The sequence below is a fragment of the Zingiber officinale genome, chromosome 10B (assembly GCF_018446385.1).
Source record: "Zingiber officinale cultivar Zhangliang chromosome 10B, Zo_v1.1, whole genome shotgun sequence".
Lineage (NCBI taxonomy): Eukaryota > Viridiplantae > Streptophyta > Magnoliopsida > Zingiberales > Zingiberaceae > Zingiber > Zingiber officinale.
In genome coordinates, this window is record NC_056005.1 from 26,252,192 (window position 1) to 26,273,495 (window position 21,304).

Here is a 21,304-nt window from a genome sequence, read left to right on the forward strand (position 1 = left end):
TGTAGTTGTTACTTCTCTTGGGGTTATTACCACTAGGTTTATATAACCTTCTACAATTTGCCTCGTCTTTGTGGCAAGCTCCACTTTATGGATTAATTTCATAGTGAAGGAGATTATAGTCTCTAATTATGCGCTTTTTTTCTTTAGGGACTTGTTTCCTTATTTGTATGCAGTGAGTATAACAACTAACTTGGACAAAAATTTAGCTGTCAATTTGGCGATGGTTGTTTGCTATTTAGTCTTCGATAATGTTGGTAGGAGATTATTTGTCTTTCTTTTATTTGTTTCTCGTATGAATTTATCATTTAAAATAATTAATCTAGGTCAAGTAGCATCAAAATAGACATGTAAAGGATTTCATTTTATCTTGTTCTCACTAATAACATCATTAGCATCTAGATGACATTGCCATAGATCTCAAGAATAACCCTAAATCTCAATCATCAAGCGCAAAAACTTTTTAAGCAAAGCTCTAAAAGATAGGGCATCAAATACATGAAAATATACAAACTACACTAACACAAATAATAATCTTAAGTAGTTAATTGGTTCTAAAAATTAAAAGGACAAGGGTTAATGAATCCTTTAAAACAATATGACACCAAAGCACCAAATGATTATTGTCCTTTCCTTCATATATTTCTTTTTCACTCAATCTTGCTATGGAAGCATCCCAAAAGAGAACATTTCTTGTTCAAAGCTTCTAGTGATAATAGTTTATCAATATTTGTTCAATCATTATTCTCACAAAAATAAATGTATCTCATCCAAAAGATCTTGGGCAAAAAAATGCCTTTTTATTATCAAAAGGATGTTTCATTTTAAAAGTTATCATAAAGAATCTCATTGTATTTTTTTCTCAAAAATATTTTTATTCCAATTCTATTAGCTATAACTACTACAATAACGTGTAACAATTTTGACCATCACTGCTATAAATAATATATATCAAATTGTTCCTCAATACAAATAATTATGACCAAAATTGCTACTACAGTAGTAAAATGCTTTTCATTAAATTAGAACAATTTCAATATATTGAAACAATTTAAATAAATACAAAATATTTTGACACAATAATATTCCGTGTAATAATCTAAATTTAGAATAATTTTATTTTATGTTATATATATATTTTTAATAATTCAGGTATTTAAACCCTTACCGTCCCAATTAATCATGAAAGTAGACTACCTTTACTCACCAGATATATCTGAAAGCATCCGGAAGCACAAGCAACTCCTCATTTATCAGTCTTAAGATTCTTATAATATACCATAACTGAAAGCTTAGCTATCTGCTAAATGTCTTAAATAAAACACCCCTTTAAATATATTTTGTAAATAAGTCACCCCTAAAAACTCAAGGCCACGGTTTTAATTCGTATCCAAAAAACTTTGATATACTCTACCATTATCTATCCCTAAAAACATCGGGAAATCAACTAGTGCTTTTTGTAATCTTCCCAGAAAAAAGAAAGAGAGTTAGAAGAAATTAAGCACTGCACAGCAATACAGATAAGCTACTTTCTCACTGTTTGCTAACGAAAGACTAGTCTACTGTGCCGAGCCCATGGGCTTAGCTCAGTGGATCCATGGGCTCAGAAACGGACCCAACATTTGAAATTAAATATTAATTTAACTACGCAAAAGGAACGAGACCTTTTGGTAAAATGCTCCATATCCATGGACTCTCAATAATTTTCTTAAAGTTCGTCTGCAAATGCAACAACCGATGCCTTTGCTCCACGCACCTCATCCACCTCAATGCATCAACATGATTCAAGATCAACCACGGGAGAAAAAGGAAACGGATAAGGGGAAAAAATGGGACAATGAATGAAAAGTGCTTTGAGCATGAAACATGGTAGAGCCCTCGCCGACAGCTACCGCTTCCATACTATTATAGCAGTTTCATGTTCCAGAGTAAACTTTGTTCAATGTTCCAACAGCTGCTCCCTTCACTTTGCCATCCTGATGTTGCTCATCATTGTATGGTTAGCCCCTACAAAGAAATCATACCTCAGCTGGAGCCATTCAAACTAATGCGAGTTATTGGATTGAGAATCTACTCACCTTTTCCTTTCTTGATGAGAAGCATCACCATTGTTTGTGCCATCTAAATGCTACTTGTAAAAGATCTTTTTCTTTGTAGTCTGTTTCAGAGATTCAAAGGTCCTACACAGCATACTTTATTGGTACCATTTTCAGTACTGCATGCAGATCATCATCGAGGGCGGTTCCTTGTGTTCAGAGCAACATCATTCTTCATCCTTCTGTTTAGCTGAATTGTTCACTCAAAATGAGTTCCAGGACCAATAAAGGAGCCAGGGCATCGGTGAGGTTTCTTTTACGTCATTGGCACTCGTCTTCTGCCTTTTAAAGGAGATACATAGGATAAGGTTATATAAGTGTAGTGGATTAAATATATGAGGCAAACCAGACATCCTACCAGAAGAGTAACATGGGACAGCATGAGACTTTAGCAGCACAGACATATACACACTTTTGGCTTATCAACATTGACAATTCGAAAGAGATTTCAACTTTGAGGCACATTGGGAGTCTTTAGTTTAAAATAACTGAAAACCAAGGAGTAATGAGTTCCATTTAGCCTCAGTCAACAAGCACATTATTGAACAATTTCATGTGGCATAGTAGATGCTATGCATAAACTAAAGATACAAAGATGGGGCAGAACACAGAGGCAAAGACGTAAGGAAAAAACAGATACATCGTTTGTCCATCAGAAAGAACCCACAGCATTATTGAAGAAAAGCCACCGATAAAGTGAAAAATTCGTGGGTCAACAAAGCTATTATTTATTGAGTAAAGAGTTCATAAATCACCAAAGTAGGGCCATGAAAAATTATGAAAGAAAAAGGAAAGATGAGATCGTTGCTGTAATTCACGTTCACAAGGACACTAAATAAAATGCTGACTTGGGTACAAAACTTAGACTTAGTGCAACCATAGCACACAGCTAATACCACTAAAAAAAATCAGAGTAAATCATAAAAATATGTAAACTAAAGGATGCAAAAGGTAACATAGTTGTAGAGTTGTACCAGTTTGAACAAATTACCAAGATCAAGTTCATACTCTACCGAAGACCATGAAAAATATCAACCTTTGCCAATGACTATGCATTGCTCTTAGGTTTGGTCAATCGATTTGGTATGCCAAATTGCTCGCAGCTAGGAATGAGCTTTGAGAGTTTAAAGATGCAGAGGTTGAGAAGAATGATGTTGATGTTTGGCTGGAAGCATGGAGGATGTTAAAGAGGCTCAGATGGTAAGGAGCTGCGAGATTGAAGATGTTCTAGGTGGTCAAGAAAGTGGTTGAAGAGAAACTAACTTTGAATGTCAGTCAAAAAAAAAAAAGTAAACAGCTAACAAATCTTATTGTCAGGTTCATTTTGTTATTGCATGGCTAATAACCCTTATTCACCTAAACACCGTGAGAACCAAGATTCTTATTTTGGATTTTTGAGTCAATCCTTCTATCTGGTTCACACTTACCTGATTCACCGGACATCTATCTCCTCCCTAGTCCACTAGGTATTCACCTTCGAGAACAACTCCTGAAGGTGGAGAATTATGCCCCACGTTTTCAGATAGCCAGTGTCGAAGTTGCTCATTTAGGCAGTTGTTCCTTCCCAACATCAATAGGCTAAGTAGCATCTATGTTACTCGGACGGGTACAAATATCTAACATGGCTGCAGATCAAGAGAAATATTGAGTGTGCACTCAAAGTGTTGGTGTCTAAATATTTTCAGTACCCGACATAGGTATGGAGGGAGTAGATGAAGTGTAAAGGCAGTAGACAATGAGACATCAAGGTTGTTTCTCTTGCAAGTTAACCATGTCACCACTGCATCATTTGGTTGAACGATGCCTCATGAAGGGCTCTTTTCCATTCATTTGAACAATGCCTTGGGAAGGGTCCATGACAGGCAATGCATCAAGCAAAGAACCTAACTCATCATATAATCACAGAATGCCACAATTAAAGCCTCTACCTTGTTGCAGGATGATTAATGCTTTCAGTAGAGCAGCATGATTCACATTAGGTCGAGAGTACAATTCTTTCATATTTCTAAAGATCTTCATCTCCTTATAAATTAAAAAACCTGACGTGTTTAAGTATCTACAATCAATATTGTGAGTCTAAATTCTAATAGAAGTATAACAACTTCTCTTCAACAAAGTTATTGAGCTCACATTGCCATACTTTGTTAACGAAATGCTCCATTTTTGTGGCAACGCCACCTTCAAGAATTGAGGGAGTTACTTAAGCGGTGACCCTGAGAGATCTTGATGTCGATAACTTACAGTTGATCCTAGTTTCCTATGGCTGCAAAGGGATAGGAGAGAAGATCTCTAGTCCACTGCCCTCTCTTGAAAACTACCCTGAATTTCCTTCCCTTATCATTTTAGGTAAGGACAATTTTTTAATTTTCCATGTCGATTGAGAATAGAAATATAATACATATTTGACAAATAGCAACATTTAAAGTCCTGGTGTGGAACAAATTTTGGTCCTGACCCCAGATAATCCCATGTTGATCTGTTGGATTATTGCATAGTGCCTCAAATGTCATATATAAATACAAAGTTCTCTGCTCAAGATAACCATATAACCTATGGAACAAGATAATTAATTTGTGAAAACTAAAAGTGTATTCTTTTATATGGCTTAGTCTTCCTCCTCTCCCCTTAAATGATCTTCTATGGGTTGAGCACACAAACCATTGAGAGGGAAGAGGGTGCCTAATCCTGATACAGATGCAAAATCTTAAACAACATCTCACAAAGAGTTACAGGGCTTAGATCTATCACATCATGATGAGATGGCTTACCCTGATATAATCTAGACTTTGAATTCAATTTTATCTTAACCCTAATCTTAATTAGAAAACTAAAATTAATTAAAAACCAATGGTAGATGTAGCAGATTTCAACATCACCAAAGCTCAAGCCATTGAGGGAATGGTATATATTGCAGATCAGTTTTTAGCTTTTCCCTTCCTCTCCTCAAGCTAAACCAGAGCCACTGCTTCAGGGCTACCTTAAATGTGGCTTTGCCCTTATCTCTTTCTTCTAGGTGCCTTAGAGTGGTGAAATGTTGAGATAATCCTTGAACTCTTGAAATGCTTTGTCACATTTTTGTTCCCATAAGAAAGTCCTTCACTCCTTTGTCTTTCTACTTTCAGATTTAAAAAACAACATGCTACAATTGATTGATTGGACAAGGAATTATGATTTCTATATGCCCTGTCAACTTCTAGAATCCTCATATATGGTGATTAGGGTTGTCATGTCAAGGAAGATTACGATATTGTGTGGTTATCCTCCATTACCTTGTGGTTGATCATGAAACTGATAGACTTACTAATCTGACATTGAACATACACTTCTCTAGATTGAGCCATAGATTGTTATGCCTCATGATCTGGAAGGTGACTGGAGGCATATGACATAGTCCGATGGCCTTGCTTTTAGTAACAATGATGTTATTGTAAATCTCCGTTTCCTTTCTGATTAGTAGTTTGTACAACTTGTTCACCATTCTAGTATTTCTTTGAGTCAAGGCAGGAGCTAGGTGTCCCAGTTTCCCTTGCCTTTGGTAGTAGACTCCTTGCCTAGCTAAGAGTATGAAAATCAAGATATTTTGGGGGATAAACTGGATATCACTTCCTTCTCCTCCTATCTATTCCATGATTATGTGTTAGATTGTTTGGTGTGGCATACCTTCTCCCTTGAGGATGTAGGTCCAGTGTAGCAGCAAAGATGACACCAAGTTCAATGTTGGGCATCATGTAAGTTTTATCAATGAACCAAGTAGTTCCATACAATTCATTAGGAGACACCTTTTTTTTTTTTAATCAAAGAGGACCCTTGCTTCTTGAGCAATGGCCAATGGAGTGTCTTTGCAACTCTATGTACCATTTTAGAGGACCACGTTTTAGTTAGTTTGGCATTCAAAAATAAGGAGGCATATCTTTGGCCACTACCTCCTCAACAAAAGGAGAGTGCTTAGTCATGAACTCCTTTCTTTACCTTCTCCTTTCTCAATCATAATAATCTTCATAAAAGTTGTCACCTTCCCATTTCCCTTCCTCTTAGAGCATCCGCATTGGATGATTAATACCACGTTATAACGTGGATGGGAATGTTAAAATCAATGCACGAAGTGTTATAACATGCATGGACCCAAAAAAACATTGAACGCGTTCATTGTTTTTTTTGCCCTTTTTTAGAGCACCCACAATGGGGTGTTAAATGGGTGTTATAACACCCATTTAACACCCCCTCTCCATTTTGAGTGGGCATTATAATGCTCACTCACAAGAGAGAAGAGAGAGGGTGTTCAAAGGTTTGAACACCTTTGAACACCCTCTCTCTTAATTTTTTTAATATTTTCTTTTTCTTTTTTAAATTATAAAATTTTTAATATTATTTAAAAAATTAATAAAATGGATGAATAAGTGGATGGTGGGGCCCATATTAATGTTAAAAGGATGTGAGTAAAAGAGATATGTTGTTATAATGAATATGTGGCAGTGGGCCTCATATCTTTTGATGAGGTGGTGAATGTTATAACGCATTAGCGTTGCGGATGCTCTTATTCATGGTCCATACGTGGGGGTGGGCACAAGCTGGCCCACCCCAGTCAAAAACTTTTTTTTATTTAATATATATCTTTTTTTATTTAAAAATTTAAAAATCTTTCAAATGGATAGTTTTTGCAACAGATAGTTTTAATTTTTCAACAGTTTTTTCAACGGATAGCTTAAACAAAATCAAAATTAAAATCTATAAATACTCATCGCCTTATTTCAATCTTTCAAACACCTAAATCCTTCTAAAAATCTTTTCCTATTTTCCTCCAAAATGGATGAAAATAACCAAGGATTCACGAAAGAAAATTCTTTTCTCAAAATTCACAAATTCTACCAAATTATTGATATTTTCCATATCCACCAAATTATCCACATAATCCATACCCACCAAATCCATATATCCATATCCACCAAATTATCCATATAATCCATATGACCATATCCACAAAATTATCCATCTATTCCACATGCAACTGGTATGTTTTTAACATCAACTATTTACTCCGACTTTTGTTCCATAGACTCAATTATCTGACCGTGAATCCCCAATTGAACTTGCAAATTTGGAGAAGGCAGATTCTGACGTTGCGGGTAACAGATAGAGGTCCACCTAGAGTTAGTTTGAAGACGAGATTTTAGCGAGATCGTTCGTTACTATCAGTGATGATCCAATCATCAGCAATGATCAGAAGGTGGATGCTTTCTGGGGATGTATTGCAAGCTACTACAATGAGAATCGTCCTCCAGGTACACCCAATAGAATTACTATTGTCATACGATCGCACTGACATAACACAAATTATAATAGTATTTATAGTGCGTATTGTAGCAGCCACAGTTATAAGAACATATTACGGTTTGCGTATGAAAAAACATCGCAAGGAAAATAACGACATTGCATTTAATCTCGAGCGTGTATGGAGAATCGTAAAAACCCGTTCAATGTTTACTCTACAGTCCGTTGATCACCTTGTTCGCACGAAGAAGGCAATGATCTCAGAGTCGAGGGCAAGCAACACCTCATCTAACCAAGATGTGAGTCTACATGTAGACCTAAATGAACAAGAAATTCGTCCAATCAAAAGACAGCAAAAAGAAAGGGAAAAAATAAAATGAAATTAGACATTGAAGGTATGACAATAAATTTGGACAATATGTTTACAAAGTTTACTCAGTATACAAGCATAAAAATGACTAAAGTTGAAATAAAAAAAAAAAAAACTCAAAGTTGAGGAGATCAAAGCAAACGCTGCCAAGATGAAAGCAAAAGTTACCTTAGCTAAAGTTCAACTAAAGGAATATGCAATCCTCTCGAAGGACACTTGCAAATGACAGAGGAACAATTTATCATCCATGAACATCTATGTCAAGAGATTTGGGGGAGATGGAATATGTAATTTTCATTTATTATAATGTTCAATTATTGTACTTTTCAATTAATGTAATTTCTGATTATTGTACTTTTCAATTAATGTAATTTTCAATTAGTGTACTTTTCAAATAATCTAATTTTCGATTATTGCAATTTTCAATTAATCAAATATTTTATTAAAGAAGAAATAAATAAATTGGGTGGCCCACCCAAACAAGTATCAGTTGGAATATATTTTCAATTAATCAATTAATGAGAATCGTTCTATTATAGCCGTTGGAATATATGTATAATTAATGTACAATTCGATTAATAGAACGTAGCCATTGAAACAAGAAAAAAATAAATAGACACCTTATACTCTACAATTCTTCATTCTAAACGACTTGAATTAGCTTCCTCCAAAATATCTCAATATTCAAGTCGCACCAGCTCTGACACGACAAGTGAAAACGAAGTCTAAGTTGAAATTGTTAATGAAGGTTATAATATGAGGAATGAGCTAATGTCATTGATACTTCAACAAAGCCGACAAATAGTTGAAGCATATCAAAGTAATAATGAGATGCGATGAAGAAGGTTCATCCAAAGAAATTGTGAAGTCGGGCATGCGAGGCTTTTCAGTGATTATTTCTCGACAAACCCGATGTATCCATATCAAATATTTCGAAGATGATTTCGCATGCGAATAGATTTATTTTATCGCATAGTTAATGCACTTGAGAGTCATTCTAGGGACGATATTGCGAGAAGAAAAGGCTTGTCACAACTACAAAAATGTACGGCTGCGATTCACCAATTGTCTTATAGAGTCCTAGTTGACCATCTTGATGGGTACCTGTGTATGGAAGAATCAACCGTCATCGAGTGTCTTTTCAAGTTCTACGGTTATGTGGTTGAACTATTTGGTAATCGATGCTTGAGAAGGTTAAATGCTGAGGATGTTCAACGTCTTCTTCAAATGCATGATGAGAGGCACGACTTCTCTGGAATGTTGGGTAGCCTTGATTGTATGTATTGGGAATGGAAAAATTGTCCAATTGCTTGGAAAAGCCAGTTTATAAGAGATCATGGATCACCAACAATCGTGCTTGAAGCGGTCGCGTCTCAAGAATTGTGGATATGACATGTATTCTTTGTTGACACAGGTTCACGTAATGATATTAATGTGTTGTACGAATTTGCCATATTCAATAACATCTTGCAAGGAAATGCCCCGAAGATTAATTTCACGGTTAACGAGGCTCAATAGACTCAATATACAAAAGGGTATTATCTAACAGATGGAATATATCCGGAATGAGCTACTTTCGTGAAAGCTTTTCTTTGCCCGGAAGATCCCAAGAGGAGGTTATTTAAGGAAAGATAAAAGACGGTAAGAAAAGATGTTGAACGAGCATTTGGGATGCTCCAAACTCGATGGGTAATTGTTAGAGGTTCAGCTCATTATTGATACAAAAAGTTAAAACATATTATGTTAGCATGCATTATTTTGCACAACATGATTGTTGAAGATGAGGAGGTCAAGTGACAACTTGGTACAACGATGAAGGTGATGAACCCGCATAACCTATCCAAGGTTCAAATCGAGGATTTTATGATTATCTCCGGACAAATTCCGAACTACGTGACAATTATGTGCATCACCAACTTCGTGCAGACTTAGTTGAACATATTTAGTCACAATACAACAACAATCCTTAGTGTTGTATTTTAATTTTATGCAAGTGTAATTTTTTTATATGTTGTACTCCTTCATTTTAAAATTATAATAATATTTTAATTTTAAATAAATATATTAATATTATTATTTATTTTAATTTTAAATAAATATATTTTAATTTTATGTAAAAAATATATTTAAAATAATATTATTATTTATTTTACATAATAATCATTTAAATTGTGTAAATACAATTGAAATTGTATTTATTTAATATATAATAAAAATAAAGATAAATGAATGGACAGCGGGACCCATAAATAATGAGTGTTAATGTTAAAATAAATATGAGACTATGAGAGAATGAAAATGTTAATATAATATGCATGCGGCATGTGGGTCCCACGCTTTTTATTAGGCGGTGGGTGTTATAACACCCACTAATGTGGATGCCCTTAGAGTCATTAGGATCTTTCTGCATGTGCCTCAAAGCAAGGAGTAGGACTGATCCCTAGATGTGGGGTGGCAATCACAAGGCCACAAGTGTCATTGTGGCTTCATTAGGTTGAATTAGGAGATCATGAAAATTGGAGTGGGCATCCAAATTGCATCTAGGACGTCAGGTGCTTCAAAAAAACCAAAGAGGACCTGAACTTGCTTGTAAAGTCTATAAACACATCTATAGTAACGAGTACTAGACAGAGCCAATGATAAAATCTATGAACCTAACTGGAATAATTGTTATTGTATCCATACAATCGATAATGTCCTAAAACCACCACCTAGAGCTTGGTGTGGTGATAAGAGAAAGGGTGCATTTTTCAAGTAATAAGAGTTCAATTCTCATGCTGGGCATGCCTACGACGATTGAACTACTAGTGAAGTTGGGGTGTCACATCATGAGACACTGTGCTTCTTGGATTTACTTAGTGGGCGGAATATGGAGCCGGACCGTCTACCTTAGGGCTGAGTATTCGATCAAAATCAAACCGACCAAACCAAATAGACCCAAACCAAACAAACCGAAATTTTTCCAAACCAACCGAACCAACCGAATTTCCCTACGAAAACAGAATCGACCAAATCGAAAAATATCGATTAATTCGGTTTTCGACCGAATTAACTAAAATTTTAAAACCTTATTCAGTTTTAACTAAAAAAATTAAGACTTTATTTAATTAATTATATTTTTAAATAACAAATAATTAAATTAATATTCTTATTCGGTTTAACCGAATTATAAAATTTAAAATTGAAACCGAACTGAATTAACTGAAAACCAAACCGAATTTTTTTAAAAAAAATTAAAAACCGAATTAACCAAACCAAATTTCTAAAAATCGATCAGTTTAGTCTGGTTAATTTGGTTTTACCGAATTTTTGCTCATCCCTAATCTACTCCAGGATTAATCAGATTGTAAGATCTAGATACTTGGCATAATAATAATAATAATAATAATGCCCTAAAATCTAAAAATTAGTAAGGACCGTAACCTCTAACTAATTGATTATGCTCAGGAGTTTACTTCTCTTGATTCATTTTTCTATCTAAAAGAAACTCTCCATTAACACTAGAAGGTAGGAATGAGTTTCAAAGGGCCAACATTTGACGACGTGGAGGAGCTCCAATCTGATTCAAATCGGCCTTTTAGTGGTCGTAGATCTTTTTGTTCAGCTACCCTTGATTTGCCATCAAATCAAAACAGGAGGAAAGAAGGTACTACGAATTAGCTTAAGGGGATCACACTCTGGTTTAAATTAGCTCCTTATTTTATCATGTTAGAAGCAAGCTTATTAACCGAGCTTGATTAATGAGCATACCTATGCCCCTGACCCTGAATGAGGGGAATATTACAATATAGAGAAAGGATAAGCGTGCAGTATGACAGGTTGTGTGGCTAGATTGATGCTTATTGAGCATGTGCATGCTTTAAATGTTTGTGCCACTAGCTAAAAGAGTAAATTTTGTTGCTTAAAAGAATAACAAAATGTAAAATTGAATAGTAAAAATTCCTAGTACCACCAACCAAGAATAAAGGTATATATGAAGCATTAAATAATTTAAATATCATCCTAAGTTAGGTTCAAATGCGCAAGAAATCACAAGATTATGCTGAAAAACAGATCATTTTTAAGCAGGACATAATTTTGGAAGTCTAATTAAATCCGATATGTAATTATACACTAAAGCATTATATTTGCCCATGTAGAAAATCGCATGCAAAAATTGTAATCTGCAAACTAAATTGATAAGATTTTAACAAGATAAAACTTCATTGGAAAGAAAGAAAGAAAGAAAGAAAGAAAGAAAGCTCTTTTGTTGTTAATTCCAACAATGGAAAAATGAAATGAAAGGCAACGATGAGAACAGCACTTGTTAGATGTTACCCCCAACCAGAACCAGCTAGCCAACCAGATGAGATCGTTGGAACATTAAAACTCTGGTCAACTCCAAGATCCAGCAGCTCTATTCTCTCTACAATGAAAGCAGGACCCTTTGCCGACCTAATATAACAACGAACAGAGGTAAGTAACTACTGCTTTCTAACATTACTTTCTGTCAAAATTGACAAACCAGATCAGCAAGAAGATGTTGAAGAGAAGGAAATGGTTGAGAGGTTTACCTTAGTTTACGAATTGGGATGGAAGTCTCTGCCCTGTGCAAAACCCTAGCAGGAAGGCCTGCAAGGTACAAAATTATTTATGATAGATAGGTTACAAAATCGAAAATGGGGCCAGCACAAAAAGGTAGACCACGCTCGTCCCCCCGTGCGATCCCTTTACTACAGCATAACTGATCCCATCTCTCTCACTATACTTAGTACTTCTCTGTCCGTGACAATTTATGCTCCACAAGTTGAGTTCCTCTTCGTTGCCTACCTTTCGTCTTCCGGTCTCTAAATCAAAAATCCAGCCTTTTGATTCCGGAGCTCGCTTCGGGATCTGAAGAATTATGGATTCATGGTCTCTCCGGCTGCTTGATGTGTTCCTCATTGTGATAGCGAGTGTGGTGTTTTGGGAATTGGGGAGGTGGAGGAGGAGGAGGACGACGAGGGGCGGGCTGCCGCCGGGCAGCGTCGGACTGCCGGTGGTGGGAGAGACGCTGCGCTTGATCGCGGCGTACAAGACGGAGGACCCTGAGCCGTTCATCGACGAGCGTGTGCGGCGCCACGGCCGGCTCTTCACGACGCACGTCTTCGGGGAGCGCACCGTGTTCTCGGCGGACCCAGAGTTCAACCGGATGGTGCTCGCGGCCGAGGGCCGGACCGTGGAGTGCAGCTACCCGTCTTCGATCTCCACCTTGCTGGGCGCCCACTCGCTCCTGCTGATGCGCGGCGTCCGCCACAAGCGGATGCACTCCCTCACCCTGACCCGCCTCGCCTCGCCTGCCGCCATCCGCGACGCCGCCCTCCTGCGCCACATCGACCGCCTCGTCCGCCGCACCCTCGACGCCTGGTGCCAGTCGCCGGGCCCCGCCCGCGTCCTCCTTCTCGACCAGGCCAAGAAGATCACTTTCGAGCTTACCGTCAAACAGCTGGTGAGCGTCGACCCGGGCGAGTGGACCGAGTCGCTCCGCCGCGAGTACCTCCTCCTCATCGAGGGTTTCTTCTCCATTCCCTTCCCTTCTTTCCTCTCCTTCACCACCTACGGCCGCGCCCTCAAGGTTCTAACCCAACCCCAGATCCTGCATCTCCTCTCCCTCTATCTCTCTCTCCCCACTGCTCACCCCGATCCAATTGACGCAGGCGCGGAAGAAGGTGGAATCAGCGCTTAAAGAAGTCATAAGGAAGAGAAAGCGGGAGAGGGAAGCGGAAAGCAGAGGAAGCGACGTCGCGAAGAGGAAGGCGGACATGCTGGATGAGCTGATGGATGGCGCGGTGGAGGAAGAAGAGGCGATGACGGAGGAGGAGATGGTGGACTTCCTGCTGGCGCTGCTGGTGGCGGGATACGAGACCACGCCCACCATCATGACCTTGGCCGTGAAGTTCCTCAGCGACCACCCCGACGCCCTCGCCCTCCTCCGGGTGCGTAAGGGCGCCGGCCGCTTCTGCCGTCGCATACTGACCTGTAAGCTCTAACACCAATGCTCACTGTTGGCATTTCATGGAGCAGGCGGAGCAGGAGGAGATCAGAGCACACAAGGACGAGGAGGACCCTTTGACCTGGACCGATTACAAGTCAATGCCCTTCACACAATGCGTGCGTAATCTTCCTTAACTTACTGCTTTTTATTGTTTTTGCTTATTTCAATCTCTCAGTTTTAATTAAGTCTTGGATCAGATAGATTTTGGCATGACTAGTTTTCCATTTTGCTTTGAGTAGAATTTTTCCCAAATTCTTGCCGTGGGGGGAGATTGGGATCGACCTGCAATCTTCCATGATCATACGCTCAATTATGAAGGCATTTACTACTGAACAACCAGTTTTTGTTTTTGTTTAGTTGATATAGTTGGCTTTGGATCGTCTTAGCCCTTAGGGCATCTTCAACCGAGATATTTTTCATGATTTTTCTTTTTTGGAACTTATGTCAAAAACGTGGCCACCATTGTGGTTGGATTTTTTGTTTTAAAAATCTTTGGTAGGGTTTGATATTTCAAACCCAGGTTTTTGAGAGATGATGGGCCATTGGTAAAAAAAAAAAACAATTAATGTGATTTAATCGTTTTTTTAGCCCTTTTTCCAACTTTCTTTTCTATCGATTTTTTTTTTCTGAACAGTTGGTTTTCCTATTGTTTTTTTTTTTTGCTGATTTTTTTTTTCAAACCTTTTTTCTGCCAGCTTTTCTGCGAACCGTTTTTTTCTACTGTTTTTTCCTACCCTTTTTTCTTATCATTTTTTTCCCAACCGTTCTTTTTCCAATAATTTGCAATGGCCAATTTTGGATTATGTCTATCCTCTTTTATAAGTTTTTCTCATTCATTCTATACCCCAATCTAGTCATTCCATTCTTATGTTTCTAATATATTTCATCTTTTATTCTTTCAAAATATATCTAAATTATAATGGATCTTTTAGAAATTTTTTCAATTCTAAAAATATAACTTCGCAAAATTCACTCAATGTAAAGATGTTTAATATTCTCAATTTTCCACTTCGATGCATTACTCCAAAATTTTTCAAATGTTTCATACATTCTACAATTTCCTCTAAATTTTTAAAGTTCTCAAAACTTACATGCTCCTCAACCTCCATTTTATATGTGCCCTTCATAATATAAGCGATCTATGACAAACCAATTTGTAATGCCACATGTCACCCCCTTCTTATGGAATTTCTTCTCCATAACCATTATTCATGCTCTCGGATGAATTAAGGAGGGCTAGCATAGAGGTATCCGGGATTGACAAAGAATCAGTACCACCATCTGAGGTTCCATAGTTGGGCAATGAAGTGAGTTTGGGTGTGCATGACACCAAACGAGCCACATGGTCAATGGACAAAGAGATACACTTTACAAAGGCATGGATCAATATTAGCACCGATCTAATCATTGACAATGATCAAAAGGAACAAACTTTCTGAAAACGAATCACAGATTTCTACAACAAATATCGCCTGATAGATTTGTGGAGTGACCTACAATGAAGGTAAAATACATTTCTATAGGCTCCATTCGATGGTGAATGAATTTACAGACATATATAACAACTTTTATATATATCGTGAAAATGGGTGGAGCGATGAGGATGTGAGAGCACTTAAAATGTAGTAGGAAAATTATTGTAATAAGTCCTTCAATTATAAACATGTTTGGCAAGTTCTCAGAGATTGTAATAAATATGTTTCACGAAAAGTTGGTCATCCTATTAATAAATAATCCAAGACCTCTGAATCAAGAAGACACACATCCTCATCCAATTTTGATACTCCTATCGACATAGATGATTGTGAAGTTCATACTCATTTAATGGGGCAAAAGACAATGAAAAAGAAGGGCAAATCCAAAATTAGAGATATTGATGATATGGAATTCAATAATAGATGGCAAAAAATGGAAGAATTACAAAGAGAGTGAATTGAGATGCAAATGCACGAGATGATAATGAAGTAGTATGAAATCTTTATAAATGTGGAACCGCCACATCAGCGGCCCCCTAGAGCCGGTCCCACGGATATGGAGGGAGGTAAATGCAAGTACACAGCTGAAAGCGCATAGTCGGGACGCTAACCTCAGGCAATGACACCCCGAGGATCGAACCCTGGACCTTTCGACCACGAAACCATGCGCCCCCAGATGTGCTATGCCCTGGGGACAAGTAGTATGAAATCTTTATGAATGATACTAGTGGGGAGATTGAAGATCAGCTTCGGTTACATTCTAAATTTTGTGAAAGTATTAAAAAGAGATATAATATGTAGTGAATGTTTTTAAGATGATCTTTATAAAATTTATTATTTTTTATTTCTTTTATATAACTCATTTATATCTATATTAATGATATTTATATTGAAATGAGTTTACTAAAATGAGGAGAAATAATTTAGTTTACTAAATATGATCAGTTTTTTTTTTTTTTGAAACCATTGGCTAGGTTTGAAATATCGAACCTAAGTTTTTTGTCAGAATGGTGGGTCATAGTTAAAAACATAATTTCTTTTTATAATTTAGCCATTTTCTGACTATTTTTTTAGTCAGTTTAAAATTAGCCATTACAAATTAGTCGTTATCAAGACTTCTATATATTCATGTATAGAAGTTAGAATCCTCCATTCTACTAACATTGTCTTCTCAAACCACATTGATAGTATTTCAAATGTCTCATGATCCCAATCGCTCTAGGCGTTCTATTCTCTGCGATCAGTGGAGAAATTTGTTGGCTAGTTTAGATGGTGACTTGGATCAAATGACATTGATGCTACTTAAGTATGAGGAAATGAAAGTTCTTGTAGCTCAAATCTTTCGATAGAATTCATAGAAGGTATTTAAATCGAGATCGTGAAGCCGAACATAATCACCTCTTGAATAATTACTTCTCTAATCAACTGGTATTCCCGATGAAGTATTCAGACGATGATTTCGAATGCGAAGAGGGTTATTCCTTAGCATAGTTAATGTTTTGTGAAATTATTCAGAATATTTTGAATGGAGGATTGATGCAGCAGGAAGACGTCATTTGTCACCCCTTCAGAAATGCACGACTGTTATCCGTCAATTGATGTATGGATCCCCTACTGACATTTGTGATGAGTACCTACGAATGAGTTAAACAACTGTTCTAGATAACTTGATCAACTTCTATCGGTTTGTGATTGAAGTATTTGGACAATAATACTTAAGAAAGTCTAATGTTTCTGACATCCAACATTTGCTTAAAATGCATGAACTGAGCCACGGCTTCTCTAGCATATTGGGTAGTTTTGATTGTATGTTATTGGGGATTTAATTAAAGTTCCACATCAGAAAGATATGGAAAAGATCATGGGTTTAAAAGGATATATGATATCTTCAATGGCATTAGACTTTTTGGGTAAAGCCCAAAAACAAAGTCACGAGGGCTTAGGCCCAAAGTGAATAATATCATATCATTGTGGAGATATGTGAATATCCTTTGGGCTAGAAATGTCAGTTTATTCGAGGTGATCATAGGGTCCCAACAATTGTGCTTGAAGCAGTTGCATCTGCAAGATTTGCCCAAGATGGACTACTTTCTTCAAGAGCTTTCCGTGCCTTTAGGATTCTAAGAGAAAGTTTTTCCAGCAAAGACAAGAAGTTACAAGAAAGGACATCGAGCGAGCATTTGGAGTGCTCCAATTTCATTGGGCAATGATTAGAAGTCCATGACGATTTTGGCACAAGAATAATTTGAAGGATATCGTGTATATGTATATTATTTTACACTATGATTATTGTGGATGAGAGGAATGCAGTAATCAATTGATCGAATGATGCGGAAGATTCTGCAGCACAAATATTTCAGGGCTCTACCAAAAAGTTTCAAGAATAGCTTCGAAGAAGCTGCGAGCTACGTGATAATCAAGTACATCATCAGTTTCGAACCGACTTTGTTGAGCATATTTGGACTCGCTACTAGTGAGATCGATAAAAGATTATTTTTTATAAATTATTTATAATAATTTATTATTTAATGTTATACTTCTTTTTAAATTTATAAATTTTTAATATTCTTTTTTAACAAATTCGGTGATACAAGAGTGATCTATTAACAAATAATTCAGGTTATTTTTAAAGATATATGAATTGTTGAGTGTAGGGCCCATAAAAAGTTATAGGGAGTTTTTGTTTTATTGTGGAGAAAAGAGGGCGAGATTTTTTACTTTTAACATGACATATAGAAAATGAAAAAAAACCTCACTTTTGAGATTTTTTCATTGGAGATGCTTTTAGGAAGGAGATTGTGCCAAATTAAGTAAATCATAAAAGGACATCTTTTGTTTGTTTAAAAAAATAAAAGGATGTCTTATTAGAAATTTTCTCTCGAAAATATCTTTACTTCTAGCATTATTATAACAACTATGACAAACTATTATAACATGTAAAAGCTATTGAATAACTATTAAAATTAGTAATACTTAATATTATATTGTTGTAGTATTGTAACAGCTAATTAGTAGTTTCTACACGTTATAGTAGCTACTAGATAATTACTACAACTGTTTTCAAGTATTTTTAATTAATTTAAAATAATTTTAACTAAGTGGGTGAAGAGTATTTTTAATATAATAGTGTTTAGGGTTTATGATTTAGAATTTAAATTTTTTATAAAATATTTAAATATTCACCTTCTAATATCTATTGAGTATCTTCTATACGCTATAGTATGCAGCTACTGAGTAGTTTTTACACGTGCCAGTGAGTATCATGTACTTCTAACTAATTTTGATTAAGTTGATTAAAAAATATTTTGATATAATAGTTTTCAGAGTTCATAATTTAGAATTTAAAATTTTAATGAAATAGTTAATTTTCATATTATTGTAACTATAAGTAATTTTTATATATATTATAACAGCTACTGAGGAGCTTCTATATATTATGGTTAAATCTTAAAATCTTGAACTCTAAATTATAAACTCTAAATATTAAAATAATTGATTTTTCATATTTAGTTGTCATCGAGTAATCTAGACATTGTGATTAAATTTTAAATTTTAAAATCTTGAAGCTTAAATTATAAAAACGTATATATTATTATATTAAATATTTTTTACTAACTTAATTAAACTTATTTAAAATTCATCAAAATTATTTTAATTTAATAAAGTTATTTTAAAAGCTACTGATTAATTTTTACTTAACGAGTTGTTGGGCGTACGTCCTTTGTATAATTTGGGATGCCTTACATTTTTGCCCAGGAACATAGATAGTGATATTGTAAGACTTTTGTGAAAGTGGGCTCCAAATCCATAAAATTTCCGTGTTAATCTACATCAGTTCGGATAGAAATCCAGCGCCGACTCCCGTCGATGCATCAGACTGATCAATCAAAGTCGCATCACACACAGTAGTGTAGATGTGAACCTAATTAATGAAAATTAATTTATGGTTTTCGTCTCTATCCATCCGATCTCTTTCAGCCGGCCGAAAAGAATGATATAATTTTACCAAAGTAAATTTGTTTTGACTCTGTCTGACGAACGCATGCTCATCTCACGTGTTAATCGCAGGTGATCAACGAGACACTTCGAGTGGCCAACATCATCAGCGGAGTCTTCAGACGCGCCACGGCAAACATCCATTTCCAAGGTATATATATATATATAGTTTGATTTGATCGAGAAGTATTATAGCACAGGACTATGTTGGTTTAATATTATTAATTACTTGTAGGTTACACGATCCCGAAGGGGTGCAAAGTTTTCATCTCGTTCCGAGCCGTGCATCTCGATCCTCTCTACTTCGAGGATGCTCGGACCTTCAATCCTTGGAGATGGTACCAGGTAGATATTAATTAGTTGGTTAATCATGCATCATTTAATTACAATTAATTGGTTAATTAATTACTAACTGCATGCGATGGATGTAGAATAAGGAGTCAGCAGCTACTACGCAACCGTACTACACGCCCTTTGGCGGAGGGCCTCGGCTCTGTCCTGGCTACGAACTCGCCCGCGTCGTCATCTCCGTCTTCCTCCATTATCTCGTCACTCGCTTCAGGTGCCAGCTTAGTTAAATTTTAATTACCAATTAATGTAATTGATTTTTCATAGTTAATATATATGTATATATAATTAATTAATTAATGCAGTTGGGAGGAAGCTGAGAAAGATAGGTTGGTGTTCTTCCCCACCACGAGGACTCTCAAGGGCTACCCCATCAATGTCGTCCGATATCGCAACATCAGTAGCAATGGCAATAACAATGGCAAACCAGTCACTCATCGGTCCGCACCTTCTTCTTCCTCATCCATGTGTTAGTTAATTGCATAAAAAATATGTAATTGATAGTGAAGCTTGTTCAACATATATAAAACAACAAATTAAAATGTATAAGTTAAACAATCTATATTATAATAAATTAGTTTGGAAAATGTGACTGAATTAAACTTTTGAGTGTTTTTTTCTCAATCTATCTTAGACTTTCATTTACTTCCAATTGATATTTAGTTTGATTGGCATCTAAGATTTTGCCGGTTATACTTTCCATCTTTTTTGGATGTGATTTAAGGTAATTTTTATTCTAACAAGAAATGAACAATATTGTTAATATTACATTCTTCTTTGGTTGTAAAAGGAAACGTTTTAAGAAACAAAACAAGTGGTATGTTAAGCCAAATGGAAGGGAAGAAGATGTATGCAAAAAAGTGGACTGCAATTCTTATCACAGCTATGCAACATTATATTTCTGGGTTAGGATGTCATTTAGCAGAAATAAAGGTCGCCTATATTTCACTTCAAGTCTTAATCCTTCTAATCCATTTCTAAAAGACAAAAGAGGTGATCCAAATTCATTAGTCTTCTACCAGAAAAAACAAAATACATTTTCAAGCTATAGGAACTGAAATCCAGAAGTTTTTTTTTTTGTTTTTCCAAGGATTGTACTTCAACCAGATGTTTGAGTGTTTGACTATTGATGAATTCATCTTCACAGCCAAACTTGTAAAGTGAAAGAAGATTTGCTCATGCGTCATCATCCAAACCAAAACTACAGTTCCCTGCAGAAGTACTATCATCATCATAATCCAATGCATTCACCTGCCGGTCCTGAAAATGGCTGATAACTGCTTGGGCTTCAGTTGTTAAAGCAGCCATAGCAGCTTTTATAACTCCAGATTGTGGCCTGTTATCATTCATATTATTGCAACTAACGACATGGTTTTCTTTACCATGGCATGCTCTCCTTCTTCTTGCTTCTATATAATGTAGATGATCAATATATTTCTCATGCAAAGCAACATTCTTAATCCGCTTCAGAACCTCAGGACTTGGATCTACATCATTTGTTTTGAACCTGGACAAAGGCCTCTTATGGGCTGAGGAAGACCTCTCACTGCACTTCATCAGAAAACCTGTAGTAAACAACGAATCTGGAGTTCCGGGATCTCCAGTTGCATTCATTATAATGGCAGATGCATTTGGAGAGTTTTCAAGATGCGAGAAATAGTCACCACCTGTGGTTTGATCTGCCAATTGATGCTTTCTCAGCAAATGCCTGACTGTCTTTTGGGCGGCAAGAGTCCTTCGT

At 36.2% G+C, this 21,304-nt stretch overlaps 1 protein-coding gene and 1 long non-coding RNA gene across 5 annotated transcripts; one reads left to right on the forward strand and one right to left on the reverse strand.

The window, feature by feature from the left end:
- Nucleotides 1–1,515: 1,515 nt before the first annotated feature.
- Nucleotides 1,516–12,426, reverse strand: LOC122028725. Of its 4 annotated transcripts, none has more exons than XR_006124931.1 (6): nucleotides 12,285–12,426; nucleotides 12,049–12,165; nucleotides 7,595–7,678; nucleotides 2,452–2,581; nucleotides 2,076–2,375; nucleotides 1,516–2,004 (listed from the first exon to the last, which is right to left on the reverse strand). It is a non-coding gene; the product is annotated as an uncharacterized LOC122028725 (long non-coding RNA). The 4 variants fall into 4 exon arrangements; XR_006124930.1 differs by having other exon boundaries at nucleotides 12,035–12,165; XR_006124932.1 differs by lacking the exon at nucleotides 7,595–7,678 and having other exon boundaries at nucleotides 1,517–2,004.
- Nucleotides 12,427–12,613: 187 nt separating this feature from the next.
- Nucleotides 12,614–20,849, forward strand: LOC122028724 (cytochrome P450 90A3-like). Its single transcript, XM_042587587.1, has 8 exons — nucleotides 12,614–13,324; nucleotides 13,407–13,685; nucleotides 13,774–13,860; nucleotides 19,288–19,366; nucleotides 19,451–19,560; nucleotides 19,647–19,777; nucleotides 19,869–20,003; nucleotides 20,711–20,849. The coding sequence occupies exons 1-8, from the start codon at nucleotides 12,614–12,616 to the stop codon at nucleotides 20,835–20,837; spliced, it is 1,659 nt and encodes a 552-aa protein (XP_042443521.1). The 3' UTR covers nucleotides 20,838–20,849.
- Nucleotides 20,850–21,304: the final 455 nt, after the last annotated feature.

Coding starts and splice junctions, on each gene's coding strand:
- LOC122028724 (XM_042587587.1), top strand. CDS start 12,614: ATGGATTCATGGTCTCTCCGGCTGCTTGATGTGTTCCTCATTGTGATA. Junction 13,325..13,406: donor CCTACGGCCGCGCCCTCAAG/GTTCTAACCCAA, acceptor CAATTGACGCAG/GCGCGGAAGAAGGTGGAATC. Junction 13,861..19,287: donor CAATGCCCTTCACACAATGC/GTGCGTAATCTT, acceptor TGTTAATCGCAG/GTGATCAACGAGACACTTCG.